Below are 23,828 nucleotides of genomic sequence, written 5' to 3'. Positions count from 1 at the left end.
CTCCAGCTGTGGGCCAACTGTGACATTTTTGGAGAGGTGGCGAGCAGAGAGCAGGGGAACAGACATAGTTATCTGGAAGGAGACCTTTGCCTCCCTGGCACATACTGCCTGTGGGGGACTGTCTCCTACTTCCGTGGAGAGCCTACCATGTGCTAGGTGTGTGGCATACCTAGGCTCTAACCTTCACATCTATGTAAGGAAAGTGTGCATGTCTCCATCTCACAGGTGAGATGTGCCTGGAGGAGGCTCCGACAGCTTACACCCAGGGCCCCCACCTCTCTAAACCCTGGCCTAATCCACCAAGCTGTGCTTCTCTCTGAGGAGCTGCCCAGGCTCTTTTCTGGCACCTCCTTGGCCATTCCCTGGCTTTCTCAACACAGCTATGCCATGAGCCACTCATGATTCCCAAAACCAGCAAGCCTGGAATGATCCCCAAAACCAGCAAGCCTGGGCCAACCAACAAATCTCTTCCCCAGAAACAGTCCTCTGCCCAGAGCCATGTCGTACCACATGACCCTGATAGGCACACCCACAAGCCAACTGAAGTGGGTTACTTGGGACTCTGTGCACTCATGTGAAATCCTGGGCTCCAAAGACAGACCTCCTACTCAAACTGGCTGAAGCAAAATGCAAATGTATGAGTTCATGGGGACAAAACTCCTAGGAGAGTAGAGCTGAGGCTTAAGCTGAATCCAGAGGCTCAAAAAACAAAAATTTATCAAGACTCCATCTTAACTCTGCTTCCCCCTAGATCGGCTTTATTCTTCAGTGTCGTGGATGACCTCTACCACTGCTTGGCTATCCTACCACCATTGCAACTGAGCACAAAAAGAATGTCTCTCTCCCAAAAGTCCTAGCAAAAGCTCCAAGGTGAGGACCTTACCTAGCTCATCCTTACCTAGCTTATATGACCATCCTGGAAAACAAAATCACAGTGGCCAGGGGCTAGAAGGTGGTGACTGACTATGCCTGGGTCACAGGCTCACTCCTGGAGCTGGGGCATGGGGGGAGGGGAAGAGTCCTGCCTCAGTCTCATGGACTCAGGGGCAAGGGGTCTGGGAGGCATTCCCCAATAGCAAATCACGGAGCTACTACCAGAAGAGTGGGTAGATGCTGAACAGACCCCAACAGACATTCTGGAAATCTCTCAGGGACGGGGACTCCACATCCATCAATGCAGGCTCATCGCGTGGGTAGAGGTATAAGACGGGAATCTGTAAGGCAATGATCCGTCCACAGAGAGCAGGAAAAATGAAAAAGGAAGTAGGGAGCAAAGAGACAAGAAACCAAGTCCTCCCTAGCTCAGTGAATATTTCCAACTCCTCAGTCCCTTGTAAGGCTAGACTGCTAACATTCCCATTAAGTCCAGGAGGAAAGAGATTGTGGCCAGCACATGTTTTTCTTCAAGGAGCAACAATCCCTTTCCCTTTGTGGAAGCACTTCTGCCCCTCCTGGCTCATGGGGTTCAACTGAGGCTGGCCCTCCCTCCGTCCCACCAAAGCCAACAGGGAACACATGACCCAGCCTAGCCAACCATCTCACTCCATGTCTCTTCTGGAGGAGTGATTGGTTCAGAGACAGGCACACGAGAAAAGTCAAGCCCCTAGGACTCCATTTCTAGGACCTTTGTTGGAATCTCTGGGGCAAGGATGGTCTCTCTAGGAAGGACGGCTGGGATGAGGGCTGGTGTCACCTTAAAGCCATGAGGGAGCCTGAGGAAGAAGCCAGCAGAGAGGGAAGCAGACGAGGCAGGTGGAAACATATTCTGAAGACATTGCTCAAGCTTCTAGATCCAGCTATGCCTGCAGACAGACTCCATCCCCTGGAGCTTTTGGCTATGCAGAGCAATGAATACCCCTTTCTTGATTCATACTTTAAAATTGGACTTTCTGACACTGGTAATCCAGAGGGTGCTGATTAATGGACTCTCCCTCAGTCCCTTCAGTACCTACTGTTCGCTTAGTTACCCAGGAGGAAGCAGATAGAAATCAGATGGAGCAGTAGGAGCCTGAGGAGGGTATCTCCCAGGAGAGCCTCAGTGGCAGGTCCTAAGTGCCACCAGCTTATCTATAAGATCCATCCTAACCCATCCCAGACAAATCTGCCCGATGTACAACATGGCCCTACAGCTCTGCCTGGCCCATCTGGTGGGCTTTGGAGAGAAATCTCCCACCCATGGCCCTGGACAAAGCCTCCCTGGGCCCGGTACTCAGGTCTCCTTTTTTCAATCACTCCATGAGTGAGGACAGGGTTAAGACCCTAGGGCACTGCCTGATTCCTGTCTATTTGTAGAGGAGTTACAGAAGGATAGTGGTCCCAGGTTCTCCTCCTGCTGGTGCCACGTGACATTCCATAGACAACCCAAACCCAGCTCATGGTCGGCCTGACTCATGGGCCCAGCAGCCATCTGAACTCTGCTCCTGCTGCATTCCTCGCTCCCCATGGGAGCTCTGGGAACCAGACTGCTAGAGTACACGAGAGTGTCTGTTGTGCCATTCGCTGAGGTGAAGGTGAATGTGATGCAAAGAGCACAAGCTTTTTTTTTTTCCCACATATTTTTTTATTGGAGTTCGATTAGCCAACATATAGTAACACCCAGTGTTCATCCCGTTAAGTGCCCCCCCCCCTCAGTACAAGCTTTGAAGTCAGATCTGGGACCCCAGGCAAGTCATTCACCCTCCCTGACACTTAGCTCCCTCATTTGTGAAATGGAGAAGTGATGTCTATCTTGTAGGAGTATGTAAGGAATAAGTGGGAGAAACATGCCTAGCCCAGGGCCTTGTGGGCTCTGAGTAAATTCATGTTGCATAGAAGGAAGGAAGGCAGAATAGAAGGAAGAAGTGTGGGAGGGAGAGAGGGACCAACCTAGCATTAGATTCAGCATATTACAGATGCTCAGCCCTCTCTCATCCCCTCCTACTCCATCTCCCATTTTGCCCCCTAACAACCCAACCACTTCCTATAGTATTCTCCGATATTGTCTGGTCCAGTCCTGACTCCACCCTTGTAGCCATCAGCCCTTGTCATAGATTACTCTGCAGCCACACCCCCCAGCTCACCTACCAGAGCCACAGCTATACTGCTGCCAGAGAGAAAGTGAAGCATCCAGCCTGGTGGTTCCAAGCCACAAGAATCCCAGAGCAACCCTTCAGATGCAGCTTTGCCATAGGCCTTCTCCTTGTCCATCCTGGAAATCTGGAGCAGATCAGCTGCACGTGCAGCCTGGCACATCTCTTGAGCACCACCCACCTGAGACATCAGGCAGCAGAAGCAGGTGCTTCTGTTTACAGAACACCTATTTTATGCCAGGTTGCAAACTGGTACAAACTCACTCCAGCCCACAGATGTGTTCTGTTTGGCCTGACAGGTGTTTAAATATTTGAATAACTTACCAATATCTAAATATCAGAAAATCCAACATCAAAATCTCTTTTAACACAATCTAGACATCTGGACCCACATAGCTGGGTAGTAGCAGCCCCTCTTGACTGGCATGGACTCCCATTTTCCAGTCTCTGCTACAGGGGTCCTTTCAAGCATTTGGGTGTAGGATTTCTGATATAATAATAATAAATTCCAACATATAAATTAGAAAGGAAGAAATGAAACTAACTCCCTGTTTGCAGATGACATAATTATCCATGTGGAAAATTCTAAGGAATCTATACACACCTCTCTCTCTCTCTCTCTCTCTCTCTCTCTTTTTCCAAGAACTTAAAAATGAGTTCAGCAAGGTCATGGGTTTATAAGACCAATATACAAAGATCAATTGCATCTCTATATACTAGCAATAAACAAGTAGAATCTGAAATTAAATACCATCTACAATTGCTTAGAAAAATAAAACACTACGCATAAATCCAGCAAAATATTATGATGATTCTATGCTGAAAACTACAAAATGTTGATGAAAGAAATCAAAGAAGATCTAAATAAATGGAGAAATATACCGTGTTCATGGATTGGAAGACTCAACATAGTAAAGATATCCACTCTCCCCAAGTTGATATACAGGTTTAGCATAATTCCTATCAAAATCTCAGCAAGATTTTTTTTGTAGATATAAGCAAGCTTATTCTAAAATGCATACGAAAAGGCAAAGAAAGTAGAATTTGAACATTTTGAAAAAGAAAAGTAGGAGGAGCCATACTCCCCATTTTCAAGACTTACTATACAGAAATCAAGACAGTGTGTGATTACTAGAGGGACAGACGGAGAGATCAATGGAGTAGAAGATCCAGAAATAGCCACACGCAAGTATGGCCAACTGGTTTTTGACAAAGATGCAAAAGCAGTTCAATGGAGGAAGGATGGTTTTTTTCAATAAATGGAGCAGGAGCATTTGGATAGTCATAATGAAAAATAACATTATATGTTCTCATTCATTTGGGGAATATAAATAATAGTGAAAGGGAATAGAAGGGAAGGGAGAAGAAATGGGTAGGAAATATCAGAAAGGGAGACAGAACATAAAGACTCCTAACTCTTGGAAATGAACTAGGGGTGGTGGAAGGGGAGGAGGGCGGGGGGTGGGGGTGAATGGGTGACGGGCACTGAGGGGGGGCACTTGATGGAATGAACACTGGGTGTTATTCTGTATGTTGGCAAATTGAAAACCAATAAAAATAAATTTATTATTAAAAAAAGAAAAATAATAATGAATTTAATGATAGAAGGGATGCTCTGTTGCTTTGTTTTTTTTTAAGATTTATTTATTTATTTGAGAGAGAGATAGCATGAGGGTGGGGGCAAAGGGAGAGACAGTCTCAAGTAGACTTGGTACTGAGCATGGAGCCCTAAATGGGGCTTGATCTCACAGCCCCAAGATCACAACCTGAGCTGAAACCAAGAGTCAGACACTTAACTGACTGAGCCATCCAGGCCCACTCACTCTGTTTTGTACACAGCTCTATGCCAGGCACCTGGAGGAGTATTTGACACATAGTAAGTCCTTAGTATTTGCCAAATGATGAATAGTTATAAAAGCACTGTATTCCAGGGACAGGTGTTGTTATCTCTGTAAGATAGGAGGGATATGTGAAGCACCGAGAGGTCAGAAAACTTGTCCTATAACTCACCGCATATAAGAGGTAGAGCCAATACAGAACATTCATAATTTAATGTGATCCTCCATTGATCCCCTACTGCCCCCTTTCTGCCAATGGAAGAAAAGTTCACAGAGATGGCATGGATTTCAGAAGCCCCACAGCTAGCAGGAGTGGGAATTTTAGCAGAGCCAAAATTCAATCAAGAATCTGTCTGACACCAGGACACCTGCCACTACTTTCCGAAGCCTTTCCGAGTGCGGTTTCTCAGACCACCACGCCGAGCCATGCTGTCCCTCTGCACAAACCCCGCCTTTCCCAGTCTGCGCTCAGAGCCTGTTGGCATATGTGGCTTAAACACCAAGGCTCCCAGTGGGGCGCAGTTCACAGAGCTAGCTCATTTATTCATTAATTTGCTTTCCATATTTCCAAACAGAAAGCAGCCGTTCCAGGCAAGGCAAATCAATACTGTGCTCCGTGATTCATCTTCATTCGTACCACATCCCTGCGTGCTATCCCCGGCGCTTTTCACCCAGCCTCCTCCTGATGGGTTCCTAGATGCTGACGAATAGGATTCTCGGAGGCAGCCACGCCACATTAGCAGATTAAATCATTAATATCTGCATCGGTCATTTTTACGAGCCTCCCTTACCCCAAACTCCTCACCACCCTCGTGTTGAGTACACTGTTAGTGATACGGGCAGGCACGGTAAAGATGAAATTGCCACTCCTGAGATTTTATTGGCTGCAAGCTTGGAGTTATTGATTTTTTCCTTCCCCTGCTTTTCTGAAATCAGGTGTCTCCTGCCCAGAGTTGCAGAAATTATTGAGATGGGGGATGAATATGGACTTGATGGTGCCACCGGCTCTGTTTGCCACCGACTTTTCTTGTCTTCCCACAAAGGGGGAAAAGGTGGTCTCTTCACATTCCTTCTGTAGATACAGTTCAAAGTTGACCATTTACTCTTTGCTGACCCCTGCTAAGCATTGTCCAAGCAATGCTCACTGGGCCTCCCAGCACCCCGAAGAGGGGGAATTACCATTAGCTCTTTCGCTGGGGTTCTGGAATCTCCCTCAGATTACAGGGACTTGAAGTCAGGTGTGTCTAATTCGGGTGACTGTGCTCTTGACAGCACCCAACCTGCCCTGCTCCAAGAGAAGCCACAGGTACAAAGAGAATAGATGTTCAGTGGGATGGATGGAATGTTTGTGTCCTCCCCACCCCCAAATTCATGTGTCAAAACCCTAAGCCCTAACATGATAGTATTGGAAAGCTGGGCCTTGGGGTGGTCATTAGGCCAGATGGATCATGAAAATTAGAGACCCCGAATGAGATCAGTGTCCTTTTTATTTTTTTCTGTTTGAGTTTTCTTTTTTTAATAATAAATTTATTTTTATTGGTGTTCAATTTGCCAACATACAGAATAACACCCAGTGTTCATCCCGTCAAGTGCCCCCCTCAGTGCCCGTCACCCATTCACCCCCACCCCCTGCCCTCCTCCCCTTCCACCACCCCTAGTTCGTTTCCCAGAGTTAGGAGTCTTTATGTTCTGTCTCCCTTTCTGATATTTCCCACACACTTCTTCTCCCTTCCCTTATATTCCCTTTCACTATTATTTATATTCCCCAAGTGAATGAGAACATATAATGTTTGTCCTTCTCCAACTTACTTCACTCAGCATAATACCCTCCAGTTCCATCCACGTTGAAGCAAATGGTAGATCAGTGTCCTTATAAGAAGAAGAAGCCACCAGAGCATGTGCTCTCCCTCCCCCTCTCCCCAACTACATGAGGACGCTGTGAGAAGCTGGCCATCTGCAAGCCAGGAGGCGAGCCTCCCCAAGAACCTGACTATGCTGCCACCTTGAGCTTGGACTTCCCAGCTGCCAAAACTGGGAGAAACAAATCGGCGTTGAAGCCACCCAGTCTATGGAATTTTGTTATAGCAGTCAGAGCAGACTAAGACATCATCAGAAGCGCCACTCTGTGAGGGAGCGAGGCGACAGGTCAGCCCAGGGAGGCAGGAAGGTCAAGGGGCAAGATGCTGGAAACTCAGAGTGCCCTGTGGGTCTGCAAGCGCTCCCTTCCACTGCCCTGACACGAGTCCACCCACCTGAACTTTCTCAACCCTCAAAGCAGGAGAGAATTGAATGCATTCCCTCTTAAGTTCCAGAAGGTTTAACTTTATCTCCGAAGGAGCAGACAATAAATATTTTAGGATTTGCGGGCCATCCAGCTCTTTGACAATGTCTCGGGCTCTGCCACTGTAGCACAAAAGTGGCCACAGACAATAGGTGGATGAATGGGCATGGCTGCATTCCAATCACATTTTATTCACAAAAAGAGGCAGCAGACCAGATGTAGCCTGCAAGCCATAACCTCCTGTCCTGGAGGATGGGGTTTTTAGGAGCAAGAGTGGTGTGATTTCTAGACCTGTGATGTTGACCTGCCTTGCATCATGCAGTGGGGCCATGAAGTAGGACCTGTCAGCACAAGGAGGGGAGGAGCAACGTGGCCAGATGAGATGCAAAACCTCTTTTGTGGAGTGGAAGCCAAGCCAGAGTCAGCCAGGGTAACAGAGCAGAAAACAAGTCTCATGGTAATAATAAAATAAAAACCCTAAGTCCTTACAGCAGTCTGCAGAGTGCTTGTGATATTTTCTCCTGAGCACTAGCCTCCGGTCTCCTCTCCTGCCACCCTCCTCCCTGTCTGTGCAGGCTGCTATTGGCCACACTGGCCTCCTTGCTCTTCCTCAAACATCCAAGCTTGCTCTCACCTCAGGGTCTTTGCACATGCTGTTCCCTCTGCCTGGACCACAACCACTGGGCTAGCCTGCTGGAGGATTAGACATAGGGAACACTGAGAAGCTGTCTCAGCCTAGGCCATGCTAGACTGGCTAGCCCCAGGCCAACCTACCAGCTGACCATGAATGAGTCTGTTCAAGGTCAGCCACACCTGGTCCAGACCAGAAGGACACAACCAAACTGTGGACATAAGAAATAACAAGTGTTCACAGCTTTTTGCCATGTCTTCATTTTGGAGCTCCTCCTTACACACCAATAGCTAACTAGCACAGAGCCCATGCCGCCAACTTGCTGTACCAATAATACGAGCATTGGTCCTCCAAGTTATTCATCAGGAACATGAAAGCATCATAAAAATTTTACTCCTTCCCTTACTTGACTTTCAGCAATATTCAGCAGTGCAGTTCACCTCCTTTTTCTGAAACTTCCTCCCCTTGGCTTTTATGACACCAGAGTCATGTGGTTCTCTGGCTTCTTCTCTCTGTTCCCTGTTTGATCTGACTCCAGAGTTGGAACTCACTGCCTTTCACCAATGGTTGGCTAACTAGATTCTCAGGAGCTCTGGGGTTTGGTGGGTACGAAGCATCAGGGAACAAGGAAAAGCTAAGCAGAGTCAGCACCCTGTACTTTTGGATTATCTCCTTGACTGCATGTTCTCCCAGGAGTCAGGAGCCCTTACTTCCTCTCCTTATCCACAGCCTTCATCCAGAACCATGCACTTCAACTAATCTTGAACTTGGCTATCAACCTCTTATTGACTTCCCTGGTTCCCAACCCTGGTTCCTGTCCAAGGCCTTCTGCTTAGCCCTTGAATTTGAGACTCTCTGTACCACCACGACCTTTCATCTCTGTCCTCTGACTTCTTTCCAAAATCTCCAGCCAGACACACCAGTTAGACAAGGCCTCTTCAGACTGATCTGTTCCTCTGACTGACATGGCTCCTCTCAGATCCAGGACCCAGTGGTTGACAAATGGTTCACCCTACCCTGTGAGTGGGCCTGGGGGGGGTGGTCCATGGTGATGTTTAATACTCATTAATAACTTGGCAGCTGATTTAGTCTTCCTCTCCATCCCCAAGCCCTTGCGGACTTTGACATCCAGTGTGAATGAACCAGTTCCCATTTTCACCTCCTTGGAGGTAAAGTCCAATGGATCTCCCTTTCTATCTGCTTCAGCGATCCACATCCATGATTATGATGTGCTCAAGCTTGAGCTTGAACTCCAACCTCCTCCTTATAAACCACAACTTCCTATCATTTCAGCTAAGCCCTCCACTTATATTCGTATTCATAACCCCTTCCATCTCTTCCTGGCCCACTCTCCATCAGTGATCTCCTCTCTTCCTCTCTTCCTTCCATTCAATAATGACAAACTATTTTCAGTCTGGAAAAAATGAAATCCCTCAGTAGCAGATGCTTTGGTACCCTACCCATATCCCTTCAGTTTTTATTGTTGGCATTAAGTCGATCCAACGTCCAATACCATCACCTTTGTCTTTTCACACAAGAACTTTATCTGATTGCCAGAGCCCATGCTCCTCATGCACCTGTCAGGCCACCTGCCTGGGAACTGAGGCTTCCTCAACCCATGAGGTTCAGCCCTCAACCAATGACTGATGAGAACTGGAGGATAAATACCCCAACTCCCTCACCATTCAGACAATAATTCAGTGCACCCTCTCCACCATTCTCCATCAAGTTCTTTCTCAGCTCCTTGAAACTTCAACTACCCTCTAAACATTGAGATTCCTAAAGACTCCACCACCCTTCACTTTCTTCTCTTATAGTGAGGTTACACACTCTCCTTGGATGACACCTTCCAATAGGAATCACAGTTGACTTCCCAGTTGCTCTGTCCACATAGGGCACAATTCCAAGTATCAGACCTCAGCTCCAACTACCAATCAAATCCCTCCACAATGTCCTGAACACAAATTATCCTTTCCTCACCCCTCCCTGATTAATGTCACAACTACCCACCCAGTCATCCAAGTCACTTGGAGCCATCCTAAACTGCTTCCCCTCCTTCACCCAGGGTGCACGTTTCACCACCCAATCCTGTCACTATGCAACCCAACCCCTCCTGAATATCTCCCCTTCTCCATGCCCAGGTCATGATCCCCTAGGCCCAGGCCACATCATCTCCTGTTCAGGTCACTGTCATAGCCTCTTTACCAGCTTCTCTGGCTCCAGTGATTCCAGCCCCACCCATCATCTACACTGCTGGCATAGTAATTCCTTCTGAAGTACAAATATGAGCTCCTTCTTCCCTTGCCTTCAACCCTTCAGTGATGTCAGTGCTCACAAGTAAGGTTCAAACCCCTTCACAGGTTTCCAGCTCCCTCCAGGATCTAGCCCCTGCCTACCTCTCCAGCCTCACCTCCCACTGCTTTGCATGCTTTAGCCTAGTGACTCCCAACCCTGACTGAGCACTACCATCACCTGAAGAGCTTTAAAAAAGTTGCCAAAGCCTGACCCTACTCCCCCAGAAACTGATTGACATGGTCAGAGATGAGGTGCAAGCACTGGTATTTTTCAAAGCCTCCACATGATTCTAACATGCACCCAGAGCTGAGAAGCAGTGTCCTAACCACAATGAATGGCTTAAAGTTCTCCACACTTCCTGTATTCTCCCAAGCCTTTTGCCCATCTGCATCATCTTCCTCTCTCTCTCTGCTTCACATGGCTGACACCTACTTATCCCTTAAAGCTCAGCTCCAGGGAAGCTTCCTGACCCCTAGCTTCCCAGTCTGAGCTAGGAGCTGTCCTCTGAGCTCTCACAGTACCCTCTGCTTTAGCCTGTCCACATTGAGTATTTACTACATTGAGTATGAACTGTCTCCAGCACCCCAGCACCCCAACACCAGGACTTAGCAGTTAGTAGACTATTAGTAGACTCAAAACATGTTGGTTGAATAAATTTATGAATGGGCCCCATTCCCTTCTGGCCATTGAGACAGGAAATTTATTTTCATTTCACTCTTCCCTCGTTCTCTCCTACTTCGATGCCAAAGCATATAGCACATGCTCAGTAAATATTTGTCAAGTGAACCAGTGAGTATAAGACACAAGAGACAAGCATCCACCCTGTCCTTATTTTCACAGGAGAGCTCTGGGGAGCAGAGACAAATCAGACAAAAAAACCTACAGTTTTACTAAAATGAAATTTGCCAAAGACGTCCTGAAAAATGGATTTAATTAGGTCCTTTAATAGGGGAGTCATTGGTAGCTAAGATTTAAAGCTGAGGCTGGAAAAGGTATCGATGATTTTACCATTTTAAATTATATAGGAGGTTATTTCTTACTCCCGCCTTAATTAGAAAAATGCATCTCGATGGAATCTCAGATTTGGAGGGAAATAAAGCCAAAGGTAGAGGCAAGATCTGATACTTCATCAAAATGGAGCATCAGGTATCACAGCAGACCTCAAACTGACTCCGCCTAGGTGCTCAACCTGGGCGAAGGTGCTTCATGGCACTGCACAGCCGGGTCTCATTACACTAATGATTGTCAGTACAACCTGATGTGGCTTTTAATTGCAAGAAACATCCAGAAGAGGGACAGGTGCAGTGGTCTCTAATGACAGCAGGAAATTCCACATTGGTTTTCAGAGCCCCATGGGCTTCCTGCATTCCATTCTTCCATTAGGCAGTCCTAGAGGTCTGAGTTCTAACTGGTTCCACAATCAAATCCTGGAAGGGACACGCCCTTACTCTTGAGTTTACCACCAGCAGAAATACTCAGTCATTCCCAGATTATGGAGCTGAGTAAAAGCAGCTCAGTGTGGGGCTCTGGCTTTCTTTCTTCAGATGCAAAGAAGTTTGAATTCCCTTTGGAAGATTTCCCTGGGGATCCAGGAAATGTCTTGATACATAATAGGGCATCATTCATTCTACAAATCTTTACTAAATTTAAGTAGGTGACAGGTGCTGTTCTAGGGCAGAACTGGGACTAGAGTAAGGCAAGTGAGGTACTCAACTCAAGTGAAAAATTTAAGAGAGTGATTTAAAAAAAAAAAACCTCAGCAATCAGGATAACCAGTATTTTATACAACATTATTAAAAATAACAATGAATGCAAAAGTATCTACAATGAACAAAATAGCAAAATTGATCAAAACCCTCCCTCACATCAGTGCCAGGATGAGTGGGAGACAAACAATGAACCAAGTAACCGAGTCAAATACACAGGGCTGGTGAACGGTCTTAGGGAGGCAAAGAGCAGACAAGGGGTAATTCCATTATCAACATCTCAAAACCCCCTCCCCACCCCAAGCTCTCTACTACCCAGTGTAGAAGAAAGAACAGGGACTCCTGGGTCACTCCAAGGAGGGCTCCCAGTCCCGTGACCCACTTGCACTAGGTCTTAGGGGAAGTCACTTGCTTTCTGGGCTTCCTTCTTGCACTCCATTATCTCACACATGGAAAAGCGGAAGTTTGTAACAACAAAGACATTTGTGAGCAGTCACTCTACAGGGAGCCCAGTGTCAAGCCCATCATGTCCATTCCCTCTTGTCGCCCTCACCTCAGGGCAGCAACAGTGGGGATTTCTACCATGTGGCCCGTTGACACCTGACGCTGAGCAGCCTGCCCACGGGAGAGTGACGGTTCAAGGTTCTCCAGGCCAAGTTCACAGCTGTAACGCTGGGCACCTCAGATGGAAGCCAGGTCCTGTGCCTAAATGACCCGGAGCAAGTCTCTGGATCTTTTGGAGCCTTGCTGTCCTCATCCACAAAATGGGGATACTCGGGCAGCTCCCCTCCCAGGACTGCTGAAGCCAGGCATCTGGCATGGGGTGGGTGCCCCTCAAGGCTGAGCGCCCCTCGGCCCTGCCCCTGCCCGGGCTGCAGTGCCCGTCTCCAGGGCAACGGGGCAGCATCAGCAGGTGAAGTTCAAATGCAGCCCATTTCCTCTTTTCCTGACAGCCTATTTCATGGATCACAGAGACGCAAGCACAGCTGCTTATTCAAGGAGGAAAGAATGAATTCATTTTCATTCCTTAATACCCGATGTGACCTATTCTCGGTTGATCTCTCCTTTCCAAGGCTGCAGCCCTTCCCGCGGACTTTCAATTTGGCCAGAAACAGAAAATGGGCAGTAATGACAGAGGATCCTGCCCAGAGAATGCTGGGAGCCGAATCACCACCGTGCTGGTAGTAAGTCCAAATGAAAGATATTATGTCACCTCGTTTGAATTAACAGATGAACTATAGTCCTCGACCATTAAAAATGAACCAATCTGCTGGAATGCTTCCAAGTGCTCAGTGTTCAGTGCCCCTAGAAGGTGCTCAGCTCTAGCGGGGTTTTCTATCCTCATTTTCTGCCAATAATTCCTCCTTTCTGCGAACGTGGAGGAATAATTTGATGAAAATGAAGCTGGCCCTTCAGTGGTGGCCCCTTTCCAAGGACAGCCCCGGCTGTGCTAACTTGGGGCCAGCCCCTTGCTGGTGCACTCTGCCTGTGAGCCGCCCGGTGTTGGGGCAGGGGGCTGTTAATTGAGAAGAACCAGGGAGCCAGAGGGCAGGCAGCCAGGGCCCATCTTCAGACTGGGTGATGTTTTCTTCTCCAGGAGTTTGGGGGGCTCCCCATCTGTACCCCAAAAGCCCAGGGAGAGAGGCATTTGGCAGCATTGCCTCCCTTTACCATTAGGGAAACCGAGGCACCAGAATCCAGCATGCCCAGAGGCAATGGCTCCATGCCAGTGCCATCTGCCACTCCCTATATCCCTGGGCATGCAGCCCCACACACTTTCCACACCCATCCTCCCCTCCACTTGCTTCATGGCTCAGGCACTTCTCCTGCAAACCTGTAATGGAGTGCCTCTCAGAGTAGACTGGACTGGGAGCCAGAAGACTGGGTCAAATCCCAGCTCTGCTATATGCCAGCCATGTGGCCTTAGGACATCTCCTTCTCCCCCGAGACTCAGTTTCCTTATCTGTAACTTGGGACTTCATAAGCCCGGGCTGCTCCCCAAAGCTTCCTCCATCCTGACACCCCACCCCAGCAACCAGAATCCCACCCAACACGCATTCAAATCCCTCTGGCTTTAGGACGCAGCACCTGCTTAAGGTATAACGCCCCCCACCCCCGTCATTTCATTCACCCCCGATATGAGCAAGTCTACCTTGCCTTCTGTTGATGACAAAGAGGTTTTTGTATCAGAACAGAATAAGAATAGTAATTAAACATAATGAACTCTCCAAGTATCCATCACTGCTCTAGATGCTTTACCCATTCAGCAAAACTTTCTGGAACACAAGAGCCTCTTGCAGGCTCTGGGGACTCAGCAGTGTCCAAACACATGCTCCCTGACCTCAAGAATATCAAGAGCATTTACTGGCCCTCTTGCATGAAAGAGGAACCCAGGCTGAGGAGGTTTGGATAACTTGACCAGGTGGCACAGCTTGAAGGAGGCAGGGCCTGGGTGGAATCCATGTCTGTGTGACCCCAGAGCCCACACCCCAGAGCCCTTGCCACAGCCACCACACCAGCAAGGACTTGTGGGTAGTTCAGAGCCTAGGGGCTGGCATGCCAGGGCATCTGAGAACGGACTTCCCACCACCTTACATCTCGCCAGACAGTTATCGAGCCTGAGCGTGCCTGAGAATATCTGAGGAGGAATCTCTTCACAAAACTGTGGGCCCAACAGATCAAATAGGTTTTCTGGGGTCATTTTGACTATATGTGACTTCAGGTTAGGATGGCCAACTCGTCCCAGGTTTCTCAGTACTGTTGAGTTTAAAACAGAAAGTCCCACATCCCAGAAACCCTCTCAGTCAAGTGCTGAATGGAGACATTGATTCGCACAGACTGGTTACTGCACTGTGTTCTGTGCTCAGTGGCCTCTGCTAGCCAGAGAGGGGACCCCCACACACAATCCCTACCTGGTGCGGGGGACCCTGCTGTCTCCTTGCTGGTCTCCTGAGACCCACTCCAGTCGGTACTTATGTGCCACCTGAGGCTGACGAGGCAAACAGCCGCCTGGCATCCAGCTCTGGGGGGTGCTGACCTCTCCATGCCCTACAGCCTGAAGCCCCCAGAGTATGAGACACGGCATCCTCTAAGAAGGCCTTCAGGTCCAAATCGTGGGCCTGCTATCCAAGACTCTGGTAGCCAGGGCCTATTTACCTCATCTCTCTGGGCTTCCATTTCCAAGCAGGTCCTACCACAACCTTCATCTTCTGGAGGCATACAAGGGAGCATAAGGAGTACTGATACTTAGTGCTTCCTGAGTGCTGACTTGCCTCACAGAATCATCACTACAACCTATGGAACAATCACCCTGCAGACAAGACAACTCTAGCAGACATGCCCCCATCCATGTCCTCTTGATCCTCTGGGATGAGCCTCAGGTACAGACAGTGCTGAGTGACGGCTTCTTACCCAAGCACTGCGTCTGCCACCCTCCTCCCTCTGTCCCTCTCTGCCTCAGGGCTTCCTCAGACACCCCAGAGGCTTGCTCAGGGAGCTGATGGCTAACCTGCAGGCCAAGCCTGAGAGGTACTCCACGTAGCATCTGATGGACCCAGAAACAGAAGCCCAAGCCTACTGGCACCTTCTCTATGACACCGCCTTCACTGGCTTTCCTTCCTTCCTTCTCTGTCTTGCTGCCCCATCTCTTCACGGGGCTTCCTGGGACCACTTCCTAAATGGACTACTGGATCCAAGTCCATGCCTTAGGGCTGCTTTGGAGGGAACTCAAACCAAGGCAGGAAGGTTAGGCCACTTGCCCAGGATCACAGCTGATAAGCGGCACATCTTGGATTTGAACTCCCACCTCTGGCTTCAGACACTGAGTGCTCGGTTCAGGTGCTGTACAGTTCTCACGTTTGTTCTTGGGAATATGCATGTGCCCCTCTTCATCCTTAGGCAGCCTCTCCCCTTTCACACCAAGAACACAAGACAATTGTTTTGCCACAGATTCCAGGAACTGGGTGAAGAGCCCTGGGCTTTCAGTGCCCCCAGCCTCCCCCCATTTCCTGCCACCACCCCCCACCCCACCCATGTGGGGCAACTCTGTGACCTCATCTTCGGCTAAAGCTGAACATTCTGAATGGCCATGTTTTATGACCAAGTAATGCACGCTGAAGATATCCCAGTGGTTCGGCCCATCCCTAAGCTGAACCTCACAGAAACATTCAGATAGACGATGAGGCCCAGGGGTTGGGGAGAGGTGTCTGCTCTATTCATTATGTGCAATTAAAACAAGCTGAAGCTTTCACAGTCTGTTTGGGAGGAGACTTCTCAGAAATCCGTAAGGGGAATATCATGTGAGAGACACACACAGAGGCACGCTTATTGCGAGGGAGAAGGGGGAAATGACCTAAATGTTCAACAGTTAGAATGGATGAATTATGACACTCATCAATAGGATACTCTATGGTAGTGAAAATGAACTTGAGCCATGCAGGTAGCACAGATGAATCACACACAATATTGAACATAAGTTGTAGAAGCGTACATAAAGAATGCCATTTATATCAAGATTGATAGCATATAGAACAATTCCATGTTGGTTTAGGGGTACATCCTTTTCAGTGTGCACCAAGTTCAATGGTGAGCATGAGATTCTGGATTGCCACAGAGAAATGCCATGGGGAGCAGTAAATGGGTTTGGAGTTTATCAGTATTGTCTTCTTTCTTGAGTGATGAGCACAAGGATGACAAGGATATTTTCATCCTATTCTTCCCTTTTCATTTTTGTAGATCTTAAATAATTTTAACAGCTTGGGGAGGGGGGAATCAATCATGTGACCCACCCAGAGGAAGAATTACCTTTCTTCCTGGCAGATCACCTCTCCAGGCCATGGTTAAGCTGGCTCTCCCTGTCTTGCTCTCCAGAGAAGGTAGAAAAGTCCAAGATCCTGCCATCGGGAATCCACCTGTTCAAGGGCCAAGTTGCACCTGAGTAGGGAGATGCCCACCATGTCAGGCCCCCAGAAATGCCTCCCCCTCTCCCCATGACTTGGCCCAGCAGCCAAGTCAGATAGTCAGGAGCTGGGCTTTGGGGCAGATGGAGAATGGAGTGAGGTGAAATGAGACCATGCACGCCAACATCCAGCTCAGTGCCCAATGTGCAATATGTCCTCCCTCTGTGGTCCTTCTACGGCCCTAGCACTGGTCCAGGGAGGTTCCTGTGCTTACCTGCCTGCGCTGACTCTGTCTCTTGGTGGAGCACTCATCTCACTGTCCAGGGAGCACACGACTGTAAAGGCAATAAATGCAGGTCTTCATCCACATGGAGCCAGATGATGGGGGCTCCTGGAAAGAGAACAAGGCATCTATCAGAGGATCACAGAGGAGGCTCTGGGATAAGAGCCCTCTGCGTGGAGAACCTCAGGGGAGAGTGGATGCTCCCGGAGGGTGATGCTGAGGGCCAGAGGGTTTTGTGGTTTCAAAAGTGTGCACATTTACTACACTTAGATGTGTCTTCATGTGGATATACTTACCTATGTATATATGCATACGGATATATATTATGAATTCATCTACACATATTCCTATGTATTCATATATAAACACATATACTGTGAATGTGTTTGCACACATATACATACGTACTTACATATATGTTCATATATGTGTTTAAATATACTTGTGTATGCATTTATGAATTTTTTCACACCAACACTTATATTCCATCTTGAAGTAGAAGGTTCCATGAGTGCTGGGCAGCAGCGATGTGTGCTGGAAGCTCTGGGCAGACCCTGTCCAGGTGCTTCCTGTTCTCAGAGCGTCCCTCCGGGGAGTGCTTTAACCAGTGTTGCTCCATTTCCCAGGACAGGAAGCTGGGGTTCAGAGAGGTTAGGTTGGCCACAGGATGCCACAGATGGAGGACACGGGATGTGATCTGCAGGATGCCAGAGCCCCAAGATGGAGAGGGATGTTCTGCTATTCACAGAGCCCTGTCCAGGCTACCCTCCCATCCACTTCCTGCCCCAGGGGCCTGTGGCCCCAACCCACACTTGACTGCGGGGTCTACCAGGGAGGGACTTCTTCCTGGCTATCTCTGGAGGGTCTCACAGGGCACTTTGCATTTATTTCCTCTCAGTTCATGTTTGTGGAGGATGTAACCTTCACCATTCATTTGGGACATCTTTAAGCATGACTCTAAAGTGGGGAAGCTGAGACTCAAGCTCATGTTCATCTGACTTCTAAGTCACTAGGCTCTGCCCCTGTCTGGGTCATTACGAAGCTACACATCACTCCATGTGCTTCAGCTGTTTCTAGAAGACCATCTTGCCCCTAACCCAGAGGCCCCTGGACTCCACACCTGGCCTTGACCCTGCTCTTCCTCTAACCCCCACATCCCATCCCTCAATGAGCCCTGAGACTTGCCTTTCAAATACACCCCAGATCCCAGCACTGCTGCCCAGCTCTCCTACCGCTCTGGTCTGGGCCCTTCCTGTTGTTCCTGGGACTCCTGTGCTATAGCCTGACTAGCTCTCAGACGCACCATGCCTGTCCCAACTACCCCCCACCACCACCACAGCAGCCTGTTCAAACTCCAGTTCACCTATGAATGCTGAAAAGTCTCCACTGTCTTCCAACTCACTGGAGCCACAGATCCCAGCCTCCCCATGGCTGCCTCTATGACCTCTTCTCCTGGGGCCAGCTGGCTCTGCCTGAGAGACAGTGGCCCGGGATGGTCACAGGCACATAAAGACACGTACATCACACACAAGTACACACACACCCTCAATCTCTGTCCTTGTGTCCCTGCTCTATTTGCCTTCTCACATTTATGATCACACAACAGATACTTGTTTACATCTGTCTACCCATCTCTGAGGTCAGAGCCTTGCCCACTGCCTGACACAGAGCAGGCACTCAGCAAGTATTGGTGGAAGGGAAGGAGAAACAGGATGTCAGGAAATATTTGTTGAATGAATGAATGAAAACCAGAAAAACATCTGAGTTAGAAGTCATCCCAGTGTGTCATACTCAGAGAACTAATGCCTGACTTAGCCAGGGCTTCTGCTGGAATATTAGGGATAAATATAGAGGGGGTTGCATTTCTGGGCTACTGAAGCTCTTTCTCATCCCCATCAGGGCACACGGATGCTGAGATGCTGAGGGTAGACGCTGGGGCAGGAAGGCAGCCCAGAAGCCCCTGCAGACACCTTCAGAAATAAAGCTCAGTCCAATGAAATGCATTGGCAGTGTCTGAGCACGTGGCACATAGGTGTGTAAAGCTCACTCTGCTGTGGTAACAAATCCCCCATCTTGGTGGCTTAGCACAGACATCTCTTCTTGCCCACTGACATTACAAATATATTTGGTGGGGCGCAGGGGTTCTCTATGTACACAGCTGCTCGGGGACTCAGGCTCCAGCCATTGGGAGGCCCTGCCATGTTCAGTGCTTGGCTTCCCAGGGCCCTGCAGAAAGGGAAGAGAGGGCAGCCTGGGTGGCTCAGCAGTTTGGCATTGCCTTCGGCCCAGGGCATGATCCTGGAGACCCGGGATCAAGTCCCATGTCAGGCTCCCTGCATGGAGCCTGCTTCTCCCTCTGCCTGTGTCTCTGTCTCTGTCTTTCTCTGTCTCTCTCTCTCTTTCTCTCATGAATAAATTAAAAAAAAGAAGAAGAAGAAGAAGAAATGGAAGAGAGAGGCAGATGTACATGAGGTGTTTCTATCTCAGGCCTAGAAGGGTGACATGTGTTTCTACAGGCCTAGGAGAAATGAGATGGTTTGCTGAACACAGAGCATTGTCTGTAATATCAGGAAAGGGCCAGTCTTCGGGATGTACAGATCACGGGGTCTGTCACCAGGTTTCCTGTCTGAGTCTTGCCCGGGATGCAGGCTGAGGTCCTGTGGGTCCATCATCTGTATGAAGTATCTGAAAGTCTTGAGGGAAAGGGAATCTGGAGAAAGAGGTTGGAATGTGTGTGGGGGCACAGGAGAGGTTTCGAGGTGGGGCAAACAGCAAGAAAGACTGGAAATCAGAGAGGTAGCTGATACCTGGCCCACAGAAAGAGAAAGGGCCTTGTGGAGAAGCACCCTCCAACCCACTTCTCCCCAGACATGGGAGTGTTGAGGCTCTGGGACCATGCACTCAGAAGGGTGCTGCTCTGTTTGGCCCTCAAGCACTTGCCCCCTGAGGGTATCTTGAAACAGCGTCTGAGCAGGTCAGCTCTGGTCTGACCCCTAGCCTGGAGAGGGACAAGGGCACCACCCTCAGGTGGCTTCAGGTGTACATAGGAATGAGAGGACTGGACCCAAGAATGAAAAGCTCACCTAATATGCCTTCCCAAGACTTCACAAGCAACCAAGAGAGACTTCCAGAGGAGAGTGTTGGGTCAAGCCACAGCTATTGACACAGTCCGGCCATATCCATGGGCTACTACTGACTCTGGTGTTAAATAAGCCAGAGAGTAGGGGTGGGGGTTCTGGTCTCAGCACAAACCCCCAGGTGTTCACTCCACTCCCCTGGCCCACTGTGCACTGTGACTGGGGCAGGTGGGATGGGGACAGAAGTGAGTCACAGTACACTCCCCATTAATTCCCAGCACTGGGGCACCTGCCCTGCTTTGTATTCATGTAAGGGGCAGAGCCAGTCCTGAGCCTCAGCCTACGTGCCTGGTGCCCAACCCTGCCTCTCTCCTGCCAGCCCTCTAAAGCTAGACCTGGTCCCTGCTTCTCACAACACTTCAGTCCCACCACACTACCTCCTCTGGCATCACTGCTAAGCCACCATGTCTGTCCCTTCCCTTCTGACCCCTAGCAGCTATGAGAAGCCCCTCATATCTCCCAGAAGGATCAGGATTTCCACAGCAAAAGAGATGCCTCCGTGTACAGCAGAGGGAAGCTGAATGGCCCCAGGCAACAGGAAAGGAATTCATAATAAAGACGACAGTGATAATTAACACAGACGCACTGATGACTGCCAAGGGGCTGAGTGGCGCACTCTCCAAGGAGGGCCTTCCTCCTCCCCACACACTGCATCCCAAGCAGAGCCAGCCGCCCTCTCTAGACCTATACAGTCAGGCTAAGCACCAGGGCCAGCTGTCTCCCAAATTCTAAGACAACAGTTGAGTTGTTATGCTTCTTGCTCTTTTGCAGATCATGGCTACCCTTAAGAATCTGACAAAAGCTGTGACTCCTTCCTGGTGGGAAAGCATATATGTAGCTCATCACAAATTCTGCTTACAATTTCAATGAATTCCCCAAGCCCTTAAAACCCAACTATGAACCCTTTAGGGGACAATGAATTTTGTTTTGATTCATCCAGTAATTCAGCAGAAATCTATTCAGCATCTACTAATAAGTACCCTGTCAGGTGTTCTCATCTACAATGCTACTTAGCCAGAGTAGCACACAGAATCACCAACGAGAAGCACACCAGGCGGAGCCTAGCCTCCTGGCACGGTAGTGCTCCATGCTGGCTGCACATTGGAATCACCTAGAGAGCATTTTAAAATTCTGGTGCAAAGCCTCACCCAGATCAATTAACTCAGAACCTCTGTAAGTGGGACGCAGGCATCTGTAGGCCATCCTGATGTAGAGCCAGGGTAGAGAACCATGGTCCTAGAAAATCCAAACATGTTTTTTAAAAGTTCCCTAGGTGGTTGGGATGCACACCCCAGAGCAGTTCATTCATTCATCCATTCAGCAAATGTCTAATGAGCATCTACTATGTGTCAGGCAGTATGCTGGGCATCGGAGTCACAGCAGACAATAAGAGATCAAAATCTTTGCCCTCACTAAGATATCTAGCAGAGGGAACTGGCAGGAAGTAACCGACACATAAAAAGACTCGCAAACTGTGTTTGATGCCACGAGGCACATAAATTAGGAAGTGACACAAAAAAATTATAGAGGGACCTTGTTGTAGAGGCCAGGGACACTTCCTGGGGGACACTTGAGGTGAAGCTTGAAGGCCAAGGGGCTGAGGGAAGAGCATTCCAGGTGGTAGGAATAGCCAGTGCAAAGGCCCTACAGCCAGCCAGAGCTCAGAATAAGAAAACAGCCAGTGTGACCCCCCTCGAGGTGAGGAAGGAGTAGGGTGTGATGTGGGACCAGGCTGAGAGAGAGGAGCCAGACCAGCCGGGGCCTTGGAGGTCTGGCACGGAGTTTAGGATAAACTCCTGACTGTCATATTCCCTCTGTCCTCCCAAAGTTCTCAGCATGGAACAAGAGGCTCGGAAGAAGTGGCATCCTAAAGAAATACAGCTCAGAAGGGGCTCAGCTGGGATACACACCAGGCCTCCTGACATGACAAAGCCGAGGTCATAGGCCTTGCATGCAATGTCCCCAGCAAGGTGGTTCTCGCCACACTCTCTGGCCCTAAGCCCCTTCCTGCCCACCTCCAGCCCCAGCCACTGATGTAACTGGTGCCAGGTCAGCATTGTTCTCCCTCCCACCCCACCCCACCTCATAAACCCATCACCATGGGAACCGGGCCAGCCAATCAGAGCACTCCCCTTTGAAAGGCCACCCTATAAATTGAGCCTCCTCTCCCCAGATAAGCCAGACACACCACTCACAGGCCTCCCAGGGCCTCCTCCCCCTGGATAAACCAGATCAGTTGCCCCCCACCTTCCTCCAGGGTAGAAACGGGGAGTCTGCTGCCTGGAATGCTCAGGGCCAAGCTCCAAGCCTCTCGCCCCCCAGCGTAGAGTCCCAGCCACCCACTTGGCCACACCATGACACAGGAGCAACTCAGAAGCCCCTGAGAGTTTCAGGGGGTAGCCTAAGAAACCCATGGAGCAGTGAGAGCGGCTTGCTGAGCCTGCAACAGTCCAGCTTGGGGAAATGCAATGACAGTGACATCAGCCTGTTGAGCAGTGGATATGCAGGGGATGAGGAGAACAGTGAGGTCAGCCTGTTGGGCAGCACTCCAATCTTGAGGTTGCAGAGAAGGCTCCTCACCCAGGCCGGCAGCGCCCCGACCAGCCAGCTGTGTGCTATCTACTCGCCCAGCCAGATAAGGAACCGGCTAGCCAGCCAAGCCCACAGCATCGAGCAGACTGGAGGGGAAAAGTGAGACCAGCCTGCCCAGCAGCAGGGACAGCAGCCTGACCAGCATGAGCTTCATCAGCCTGGGCAGCAGTGCCTTGAACTACCGGGTGAGTAGTGGGCTGCTCAGCTCCGTCAGCAGCCTTCCCACCAGCCAGGCCAGCAGCTGCCAGAACATCCCAGTGGACGGCAATGTGCAAAGTGGTGTGCAAAGTAACACCAGTCCTCAGGAGGACAAGGCTGGGGGCAAGGTCAAAGCTGGTGACCAGGTTGCCAAGGGGGAGCAGCCTGCCCAGATGTGTATGCCTTTATGAGCAGGCCCATTGGCCACCAGGTTCTTGAAAAATACAGATGTGAGGACCCAGCCAACCTAGACTTCACCCAGAGTGGTTATTGCCAATACAAATGCCTTTAAAAAAGTATACACTGACAGTTCGGAACCATGGAGAAGCCTCATTTGTAGCAGGGTCCCGTGTAGCGAGAACTATTGATGATGAGCACCATCCACACTGACAATCAGCAATCGACGGTGAGACCATCTCTACTGAGAAGCACTGTTGAGGACATCTGTATGAAGAGCCATCGATGCTAGGCCTACCTGCATCAACCCCCCCTGGCCATTGTGAGCCCCAGTGACCAACCATCCCTGACAGAAACCATCAATGACAAAACCATCTGTATTGAGAAACATCGAGGTGGGACCACCGGTGCCAAAACTCATTGGTGGGGACAATTGTGATCAGCAGCAAACCAACTCTATTTAGAACCATCTGAAGTTAGAAACTCCCATGAAGAAACCATGCTAAGCGATGAACACCATCTTATAACCAATAGCAACCGTGATCAGCTCCGAAGAAGCAAGCACCAGCCACAGCCGGAACTGTCCATGTCGAGAGACAGCTGAAGGAAGCACCAACCGCGGGGAACCGCAGCCTTGGGGTTGCTGGATCCCTGTCAAGCTCGGTCAGATGTGCTGCCCACAAGAGCCAGCAGCATTCAGAAAGGACACTTATGACGGCTGTGT

The 23,828-nt window shown here is 49.4% G+C and overlaps 1 protein-coding gene across 1 annotated transcript; it reads left to right on the top strand.

The window, feature by feature from the left end:
* Positions 1–2,175: 2,175 nt before the first annotated feature.
* Positions 2,176–22,832, top strand: C3H16orf82 (chromosome 3 C16orf82 homolog). The gene is made up of 2 exons (XM_041748526.1): positions 2,176–2,205; positions 22,311–22,832. The coding sequence occupies exons 1-2, from the start codon at positions 2,176–2,178 to the stop codon at positions 22,830–22,832; spliced, it is 552 nt and encodes a 183-aa protein (XP_041604460.1).
* The last annotated feature ends 996 nt before the right edge of the window (positions 22,833–23,828 follow it).

Source organism: Vulpes lagopus, chromosome 3 (assembly GCF_018345385.1).
Source record: "Vulpes lagopus strain Blue_001 chromosome 3, ASM1834538v1, whole genome shotgun sequence".
Lineage (NCBI taxonomy): Eukaryota > Metazoa > Chordata > Mammalia > Carnivora > Canidae > Vulpes > Vulpes lagopus.
The sequence above is the reverse complement of the archived record's forward strand: the minus strand, read 5'-3'. Positions and strand labels throughout refer to the sequence as shown.